At 38.0% G+C, this 10923-nt stretch overlaps 1 protein-coding gene and 1 pseudogene across 1 annotated transcript; both read right to left on the bottom strand.

Annotated features, from left to right (window-relative positions):
• Positions 1-526: 526 nt before the first annotated feature.
• On the bottom strand, positions 527-5736 carry LOC144640709 (blastula protease 10-like; annotated as a pseudogene).
• Positions 5737-8873: 3137 nt separating this feature from the next.
• On the bottom strand, positions 8874-10462 carry LOC144640710 (zinc metalloproteinase nas-15-like; the record flags this gene model as incomplete). The annotated part of the gene is made up of 3 exons (XM_078499797.1): positions 8874-9097; positions 9698-9769; positions 10352-10462. Coding segments are annotated over 3 exons (407 nt in total), but the record flags the coding sequence as incomplete, so codon positions are not given.
• Between the last annotated feature and the right edge of the window lie 461 nt (positions 10463-10923).

Raw genomic sequence — 10923 nt, 5'->3', positions numbered from 1 at the left:
TTTTTTTTTACTCAATATATAGTTTTGGATTTATTTTTTAGCAGTGCGTGACAGTAGCGTTACTGGCGTGACATTGAAAACCAGCAATGCGCCAGCTTGTCAACAAATATATATGTCACGTCACAAAAAATTTAACAGTTGGTACTCATCTAAACGAGCAAGAAAGTTTGTCACTTCAAAATTGCACGTGTTAACTTGCCTGCATGCATGACAAAAGCGAAGTTTCAGTTTTTTTTCTCTTCAGACGCGTGCAAACAAGGTACTTTTGACCACATTAAAATTTTTAGAGGAATTTTCAAAACTTAAAGCCATGCGACATAAAACGTTACGCTATAGAAAGGCCTCCTGAGAGGAACCATCACTTGGAAAAATACAAACTTGTACATTTCATGTAAATTTCTATTGAATAGCCAAAACTCCATACGATGTTTTCTTTAAGCTTTAAACCGGACAACTTTCATTGAAATAGCTGTAGATAAAAGAAAAACAAAATAGAACAAAAAATTTTGCTATCGTTCAATGTTATTTATTTCTTATTGCATTCATAAAACAGGTTCATTTGTTTGACATCCATTGGACTGAGATGTCTCCGCTGACCGATGGATGCGCCGTTCTTGGTTTTGATGGTAGTCTGCCATGGTAGCTTTGCAAAGTCTCGCTTTCCGTAATGCATTATGGATCCGTAGTCATACGGGACGCCAAGACTGTCAATAGTCCCGTGGCTGTATTTCTTGAAGTTGTGCTTCTGGTCTGGTTTGGCAAGAAAACATATGGAAAAATATCAATATCCAAATACTAATAACCGGTTACTACTGTACTTGGCCGAAATGCATTAACACTTGACACGGCAGGATTACTTAACACAGGGTCCCAAAGAGGTTTAGGGCTCCAGGCCCAAACAATCCGGGCTCCAAGGCTCTGGACCTCCTAAAAGGGCTTCGGGCTTTCTGAAAAACATTTTTAGGGCTCCATGTGCTACAGCAAAGGGCCCCAAGTTACAAAATAATGGGCTCCAGGCCCCACAGCGAAAATGTTAGGGCTTAGTTACACTAAAACAATTTGTTTCCCTCCCACCAATGTGGTCCGGGTTCGATTCCCGGAACCGGCGTCATATGTGGGTGGAGTTTGTTGCTGGTTTTTCTCCTTGCTCCGAGGGTTTTTCTCCGGGTTCTCTGGTTTTCCTCCCACCACAAAAACCAACATTACTAAATTGCGATTCGATCTAGAATCGGTGGGATCGCAAAGAGCCATATGTGGAAGATGCCACTGTAAATTGTCATTAAAAAACAATTACCTACAATGTGACTCGATAGTGATTAGAAAAACAACTCCATTGCATCAAAAAAACCGTGAGCTACGTCTTACCTTCTTTGATATTGTCCCAGACAATTTCTACGTAGTTATCACGGTCGGGTCGACTTTGCTCATGCCAGAATCCTGGAAAAGGTAAAAAAAAGGTAACAGTAAATTAGAATAAGGCCTACTAAATTCTTTATTAGTTAGTTAAGGCTTGTTGGTGCAGTTAATAGAGCTGTTTTTTTTTTTTTGGCTTTCAATGGTAATACATAGTCATTCCTGACCGCGTTTGGATGAGCAACCTTCCCTAATGACCACTTCTTATTAAAGTACATTCTTTTTTTAGAGATGATATATCCAATCAGAATTCAAAGTTACATTCCAGAAAAACAATTGGAGGTGACTTACGGAGCCTTGAGGCCTTGAGTTGGTTTCCTGGAAATTATCCTTGAATTCTGATTTGATAGTCGATCTCAGGAAGGATTTCATTATTAAATAGTGGCCGCACTTTTGGTTTTTAGTGCTAAGATGGGAATGGGCCACTCAAAACGGCTACACTGTGCAAATTGGCAATTGGCAACTGAAAAATACAAGTAATAAATAATATTCTTATAAGATTAAATTTAGAAATACAGTTAACAATAAATACAAGCGAAAATAATGAACGACGTTTCGGTGACATCCTGGCACCATTTTCAAGTTAAAATTCATATGCGAAAGAAAGATATTTATACTAAGATAAAGGTGTGATAATGAATAAATTAAGTGAAATGGGTGATGGTGGAGTTGACAAGAGAATCTGGGTACTTGAGATTAGAAAACATCATTTTAAGGCGTTCGCATTCTGTTGTGAATAGTTACCCATTTCGTTAATTCAGTGATGTCACAAGACACACGATCGACGCCTCAAACAGAGAATATCTACCGCATTGTCCTGCCGTTCAAGGACCAGAAATCAGCGGACATAGTAAAGAAACACCTCTCGGACTTGAGCAACAAACTTGACCACAAACTGCAGCCAGTTTTTAGAAGCCGAAAAGTTGGCGATGATCTCAAATTACAGGAGTCAAAACCACCTGTAATAAATCAACAGTGCGTTGTTTATAACTATGTATGTGATCTGTGCGATGCAGAATACGTCAGTTACACCAGCCGTCACCTTTATAAGCGCATTGAGGAACACCGATTTACAGCCATTGGAAAACACCTTCAAAATGAACACCGAATTGATAAAGTTGGCGACCTGACCAACAATTTTAAGATCTTAAAGAAATGTCAGGGAAAGTTCGATTGCTTAATACACGAAATGTTGTGGATTCGCATGAAGAAACCGAGCCTTAACACTCAGTCGGACTCAATTCGCGCGAAGGTATTTGTTTAGACTTGAACGGACATTGTTCTCATTAATGAACATAAACATTGAACATTTATTTTTATCTTAATTTATTCATTATCACACCTTTATCTTAGTATAAATATCTTTCTTTCGCATATGAATTTTAACTTGAAAATGGTGCCAGGATGTCACCGAAACGTCGTTCATTATTTTCGCTTGTATTTATGGTTAACAATAAATAATATGTTTTGATAAGTTCCAGCTGGCAATAGGCAGACCGAGGAAGTGAGCATGGTACAGCAGTTTGTTAACCCCAGAAAATGTTCACAATAGAGCATTGGCTGATCTATAGTAGAGGGGCCGGGGACATCCTTTTTTTTAAAAAAAAAACTATAAAGCTCAAAGATCTTTACTTCCTGACGTCTCACTCTTCCACCACTCAGGCCAATTTGAACCAGGGGCATGAAAAGTTAAGAACTTACCAAGAGCATGCCCAATCTCGTGAACAGCTATTCCATGGAAACCACAACCAAAGCCAAGTGAAATCTGCTGCTTTCCTCCTGTCTTTCCAACATATGAATAGCATCTAGAAAAGAAATGCACAACAAGATACATTTTGTCAAAACACTGCTTGTTTCCGAGTTCACTCATAATTCTAATTTTAAACTTCCTTCAGTATACTTAGTCACTAGAAGGTGTTATGTTACGTGGCAGGGTAAATAATCAAAGAGACCTTTAATTCTTCAATAAATAAGCTTTACATCTAAATATAATTTCCCTTTCATAGGCAGCACGCTTGCGATCGTGGTAACCAGCGAGAGAACTGATACTATGAGCGGTTTTGTTCCTTTTAGTCTGATGTCAGAGTAATAGTTATATTTTAGCTGACAGTGATTCGTGAATTTGGCAGAACTCGTAGTTGTTATAAATAAACGCAATATGGAGTAACTTATTAACTCCGGAATATCTAAACAATGGGTTAGTGTACTAAAAACGAAAACCTAGCGTTTCCTTATAATCGCTACGGACCGTATGGAAAAAATTTTACCCTTTTCCAACAAAGAACTCAATATAATCCTTCTCAGTTGTCCTCTTCACAAATTTGATGCACGTCTTTTCTTCCCATTCTTTCATGGCGCTGAGAATTGCTCGTCGCTTCCAGAATTTATCTGTATGATTAGAAATTAACGATTAATTCAGTTTGTTTGTTTCAACTTGAACTTTTATTGAAACTACAGCAAGGGAACAATTCATTCACCATGGCATTTTATCAAATGTTTAGCATAATTATTTGATTATTAAAATACGCGTATGATGTACCTGCGCTACTGTCTAAAGTATAAGGGACGATTCCTCCAGGCCATTTACGCCATTTTGACAATCCTCGTGCCCCGCCAGCGTTATTAGGATCCATTCCGTTCTCGGCCGCTTGAATCTGCTCCTCCGTCAGTAACAGATCTCCCTCAAACAAATGCACTGCAGAAGTATCTAAGAAGAAAACAGTGAAGAGAATACGATTAGGAACCATGGGGATCACTCGTCTGACCGACTGACTGACTGACTGACTGACTACTGACTGACTGACTGACTGACTGACTGACTGACTGACTGACTGACTGACTGACTGACTGACTGACTGACTGACTGACTGACTGACTGACTGACTTTCCCGCAAGTAGATGATAAAGGACTTCAATTTGTGCTGGAGATAACCACGCATCATTCCCAGACATATATTAAAACCTTGTTTACGCTTTTGTTTTTACTCGCGTTAGAGTTACAACCATCTCCCCTTTTTTGCTTAAAGCATTCATTGTCACCTTTTTTTTTGGCATTTTTAAGTTCTTCATTCTAATAACACAAGGGACAACGTTTTACAAGTTAATATATTTTGTGACTAAAACGTTCAGTAAAAATTCTTTAAGTCAGTGTCAATTTTTAGTATTTTAAACTCAGCTTTTAACTATGCCTGGCTGCAAACCAGATAATTTTAATGTAACAAGATAATGGCTGAGTAAAATAACTGGTCATTAGCACCGACTGACCAAAACTTTGATTGAGAGTTTTTCTTTCTCATTTCGTCGGCAACCGCTGTCTATCACTAGTAGTAATAATTAAACCTTAATTTAATTAAACACGATCTAGTATTGGTAGCTGTACTAGTAGAACCAGTAATACGCTCAAAGCATAGGCGTACGAGGCGGGAGGGCGAGGGGGGCTGCAACCCCCCCCCCCCCCAGTGCCAAACTTTTCGAGCAAAATGCTTAGAATTCGGGCAACGAGCTTAGAGAAAAAATGGAAAATAAGCCGACAAAACTCAACATTATGTTCAAAATGAATTACATCAACGGAAAAAGTATTGGAAATATATCGAACTCATGCTCATGCTCGAGTTTTCTCGCAAATTCTGCGTGGCCCCTCAGTTTGATTCAGTTGCGATAAGCTCTTCCATAGCTTGAGCGTTTGGGCACGGTGGATCCAGCCGTGATGTTTTTGTCTCAAATATTAGTTCTCAGTGCTAGCTGAAAACCTTCAATGAAATGTTTTACACGCTTTTGTATAACTTTGAAGTTGGGGAAAACAATATAAATCGGCTTTCCCAAAATACTTTAATTTTTGTTGAAAACAAAGAATTTAAAAGGATTCAGCGCATTGACTGCTTCAGGCAACGCCACGAAATTAATTTAAAAACTATTGTTTTCTTTAAGCAAGTCGGGCAAGGTTTGTACACGACTATTTCAATACACTTTTAATCCATTTTGTATTCCTTCGTTATTCGGCATTTTACCCATGCCATTTTTTTTTTCGGGCAATAAGGCCTCCGCCCTCCCAGGTCCGAAGGTGCCCATACGCCTATATCTCAAAGTCATCCACGTACTACTTTCTAATTAACTCCACTAAATTGATGATTTAGCTTGAATACTTATCAAATGGCAACAATACTTTTTTTACTGTATCTCAATTTACCTGTCTGAACCTGAACTAGTCAGTGGATAAGTAGGAAAACCAAAATAAGATAACGTACCTCTCTTTTCACGGTCTTCATTTTCTACAGGAAGTGCAAATGTCGAGGTTACGACCAGCAGAAAGTACAATGAACGCATCTTATCCAAGTGTAATGAAACAACAGAACTTAATAACTATCGAAGATGGACCTAATTCTTCACAGCAAAGAACATTCGTTTCAGCTTTAAACAATTCTATTGTTTTTTTAGCAATGTTATTTCAGCTGCACGAACAGATTTATGAATAAACTTTGGAAAACCGGCAGAATGTATTAGCATCACAAACAGGACTGGTGAGTAAACTCTGCTAAGATTTGTAAAGCGACCATAAAAGGAAAGATTATTAAAGAAAACGTTCCGGCTTCTGTCATCTCGGCTTTAAATTTACTTTGCACCTTTAAATTTTACTCAGCTGTTTAACTTTTGTTTAGATGTAAGTTTCTGTGACTAAACATTTAACTTTTTTGTAAATTTGTTTCTCCTGTGCCAAACTACCAAACGCTGTCATTGGTGAAAGGTCATTTCCCGAAATAGAACTGAACACAGTTTTTCAACCAATCTTTGCGTACTGGTTACCTTAAATTTTGAAATAAAAAGGGGGTCATCTTATTCGTTTAGGAGCAGAAAGACCTTGACTATACTGATAACTCGAAATCATTAATAATAATTCATTTGCGAGTACTTGCAAAGTTCACGTTTCCCGGAGATATATATTTTTTCAAACACTGAAATTGATATGTTATTATTTAGAAAAAACAATTCACGGTCTTCATTTTCTATAGGCAGTGCAAATGTCGAGGTTACGGCAAGCAGAAAGCACAATGAAAGCATCTTATCCAAGTGTAACGAAGCCACAGTACTCAGTTAATAACTATCGAAGATTGACCTAAGGCTTCGCAGCAAAGAATAGTTGGTTTCAGCTTTATATCGGGAAGGAAGACAACAATTCGAATATTTTTAGCAATGCCGTTTCAGCTGCACAAACATATTTATACATGTATTTATAAAAGAACTTGGAAAAGCCAACAGAAATTGTTAACATCCCAAACAGGTGATTAAACTCTAGAATAAACTCTACTAAAATTTGTAAACCGAACACAAAAGGTGAGATTAACAACGAAAACATTGCGGCTTCTGTCATTTCGGTCTTCAGTTTTACTTTTAACTGTTGACTTCGTTTAATTACTTGTTATAATAAAGTGCCAATCTAACAAGCTCTGTCATTGGTAAAAAGTCATTTCCCGAAATAGAACCATTGAACATAAATTATCAGCCAAACTTTGCGTACTGGTTGATAACAACTAAACTTTGAAATACAGTAGAACCCCGGTAACTCGAACTCTGAAGGGAAACGAAAAACAGTTCGAGTAAGCGGGGTTTCGAGTTATCGGGGTCGATTGAATAAGATTGAAAGGTGGGTTCAAATCCAAGGGAAATGGAAGTTTGTTCGAGTTAGCGGGTTTGTTCGAGTTATCCGAGTTCGAGTTACCGGGGTTCTACTGTAGAAAGATCGAGGGTCACAGTACTTGTTTAGGAGCAGGAGGACCTCCAATATATCACAAATTCTTAAGTAATTCCTTTGCGAGCATTGACAAAGTGCATGTTTTCGGGGGTTAATTATTTTTTCCAACATTAAAATTTGAATTGTTAGTACTTTATATTTCATTTAATAATATCTCCTTGAAAAGAAGGTGGAAGAGGAACGAGAAATCAAACAACTTACTAAGTCAATTCGATATTTAATATTTACCGTAAAATTTCCCTCCCCCCCCCCCCCTTATGTCTTTTTATGACTTCTAAACCTAAAAAAGTACTTCGATCAGCACTGCCGTGACTTGTTTTTTCTATTCCGTGTATAACCCCCCCCCCCCCCCCCCCCTCCGGATATAAGCCCCTCCGTTTATAAGCCCACCCAAAACTCATTTCTAAGTTGTATAAGCTTATGCAAGGCTCATAACCGAAATATTACGGTATATGAATTATTCAATATACAGTAGAACCCCGGTAACTCGAACACAGATAACTCGAACAACCCCTGCTACGAACAAACTTCCACCATTTCCCTTGGATGTGAACCCACCTTTCCGTCTTATTCAATCGACCCCGATAACTCGAAACCCCGCTAACTCGTACTGTTTTTCGTTTCCCTTCAGAGTTCGAGTTACCGGGGTTCTACTCAACAGTAACTCTAAATTGCTTAAGTAAGTTGCTGTCGGGAACAGCCGTTAGTCTCCCAGAAGGAATTCCACATAAGACAATTGCCGACTACGTGAATTACAGTTAAAAGAATTTTCAAGTTTTTCATCAGCCACCATCAATTCAGCAAAAGGCCACGTGCTTCTAAATCTATAGAAGAAGAAGTGTTCTTTGGCTTATATTGTTCTATTCTAAGGGGGAATGAGAACCTTTTGTTTCGTGTTTGTACACAAAATCCAGGAATGAATTCTAATAAGGAGATCACGAGCACCACTAAAATTCTTGCTTTGATAAAGACGTTTATATTGTCATTGTTAACTGTTTGTATTGCTTTACTGTTTTTATTGTAATTTGTTGCGTATTCTTAAAAAAGAATAAACAAAATAAAAGCAGATCTCTTTTGACATCGTACTTTTTAATATTTGTTTTTGCGTTCATGAATGTTTGTCTTGCCCCTTCACTGTGGACTGGACAAGACAACCGCGAAGGTTCACGTTTTCTTTCCCTTCAGACAAGTGGCCACATTGAATTTTAGAAAAAATTTCAAGTGCCCCTGTGATCAAATTTTTGATTTTCATTTTGTTACATTTTCGTGTACAATTAGACATTCTTACTCATCCCGACAATTTTCAATCCATTACGAACACCAGAAGTCGTTTTATTTTAACATTTATTTCCGAGAATGTACGGCCGCCATTAATCAGCCTTGTTCCAAGGCTTGGTTGCGAATAGGGAGAAAGTGACGTCAAAGGCTCCAAAATACCTCACGGGTTGAAATTATAACAACAACAAGTATTGAAAATCGCGCGAAAAGCAACATAAACTTTGGACTTGTTTTTCGTGCAATTTACTATGCTGATTGTTATTATAATTTCAACCCGTGAGGTATTTTTGGAGCCTATGACGTCACTTTCCCCTAATTCATTCCATACGATCTTTTCTTTTCTTTCAAAGGTTTTAACCCAGACAACGTTAATTGAAACAACTGTATAAAGAAAACACAATAGAACAAAATACAATTTTTTAGCGTTAAATGTAATTTATTTCTTATTGCATTCATAATACTTGTTCATTTGTTGAACATCCAGAGGACTGAGATGTTTCCGCTGACCGATGGATGCGCCGTTCTTGGTTTTGATGGTAGTCTGCCATGGTAGCTTAGCAAAGTCTCGCTTGCCGTAATGCATTATGGATCCGTAGTCATACGGACTGCCAAGACTGTCGATCATCCCGTGGCTGTATTTCTTGAAGTTGTGTTTATTGTCTTGTTTGGTAAAAAAAAAAGATGGAAAAAATATCAATATCCAAATACTAATAACAGATTACTTTTTGGCTGAAATTCATTTTCATTTGACACGGAGTGATCAGTCTAGTGATAAATCTATATAATCAAGTTGTTTTCTTTTCTTGTTTATTAAAGAAAAAAAGATGGTTACAAGATCAATAGGGAGTCAGACAAAAAATAATGTATTAAGAACCCCCTACACCCTCGATCTCTCTTTTAAACCTCCCTCCCCCCAGTAAAAGCATAGGGCAGAAATGTTTTCATTATTGTTTCGTTTCTTTCTGACTTCATTATAATGTTTTAAAAAAAAAGTGAATGGGGGGGAGGTAATGCCCTTCAGCCCCTACCTCTCCTCTATTGTTACATCACGCGCGAAATCCATTATGAGCTACAATCCATCATGAGTTAAAGAACATCTCCATTTTTAAATGTTTTAAAAAACATTTAACATTTTACATTTTTATTTGTTTTAAAAAACAAATGAACCATTACCACCGTTTGCATTGATACGCGATTTTTCAATTCAAATCGCCCGCGGAAACGTATCAATGCAAACGGTGGTAATTACGTCTTACTTACCATCTTTGATATTGTCCCAGATAATTTCCACGTAATTGTCACGGTCGGGTCGACTTTGCTCATGCCAGAAACCTGGAAAAAATAAGGTCAACAAAAAATACACCAAAATGCTGCAGTGTATACAAAGTCTACAAAACACTTAATGATGTATAGATAAAAGAACAGAGGAACAATAATTAAGGCATGTTGGTCCTCTTTAAATTCATTCTCATCCCCAGAGCCACTGACATTTTGGCCGCAGAGCAGCCTATTCCTCTTAGCCGGCGGGGCCTTGGCGCGAGAAAAAGTTGGGTCTGGCTGATCTGAGCTGGTTGGAATAATAAATACTAGAAATAGAATATAGTGTATAAAGAATTCCAGCAACCAGAAGAAAGACTAGAGGGATATATAACTGTCCATGGAGTTGAACTTGGTACTGCCATACTGAACTTCGCACTGCCATATGTTAACGCCAGAAAGTCATCAGAACAGAGCAGTGGTTGATCCAGCAGAGGTCGCCTTTTTATCGAAATTTATAAAGACTAAAGTGAAAGGTCGAAACTTTTACGACTCTCCCTCTCCCCCTCCCCTTCGATCCCCCACCTCTCACTTCGTCTCCCCTGCTTCTTAGATGAATAGATTTTGAATCAGAAGCATTCAGAATTAAACACCTACCAAGAGCATGCCCAATCTCGTGAACAGCTATTCCATGGAAACCACAACCAGAGCCAAGTGAAATCTGCTGCTTATATCCTGTCCTCCCAACAGACGAATAGCAACTAGAAAAAGCAAAAAGCGTTCAACTACTGCTATCTATCATTTTCTCTCATTAACTAAACTGGAAGGAGTGACGTCGCATGATAGATTAAAAAAACAAAAGATGTCCATGGTTCTTTACTAAGGCCCCGTCCACACTGACCCGGGTAAATTTGAAAACGGAGAAATTTGAAAACGCAGCGTAAAATGCTTTCCGTCCACATTAACCCGGGTAAATTTGAAAACGATACGCTTCATTAGTAAGTAAAAGTAAAAGTAAAGTCTTTATTTAACGAGGGTAGCACTAAAATAACATAAAAAATACTAACCAACCAGTGGCCCTCTAAAATTATTTACAATAAAATTTAAAAATACACTATTTCACGCTCCAAGTCCAAACGCTCATTGGTGAGCGTTTTTGAAAAGCTCCGTTTTCGGTGACCGAAAACGCCGTTTTCAGTGTGAACGGTTGGCCTAACCGGAGAAAAAAG

The sequence above is a fragment of the Oculina patagonica genome, unplaced genomic scaffold, assembly GCF_052425735.1.
Source record: "Oculina patagonica isolate OP01 unplaced genomic scaffold, crgOcupat unplaced425, whole genome shotgun sequence".
NCBI lineage: Eukaryota > Metazoa > Cnidaria > Anthozoa > Scleractinia > Oculinidae > Oculina > Oculina patagonica.
This window is presented reverse-complemented; position numbering and strand designations above follow the sequence as displayed.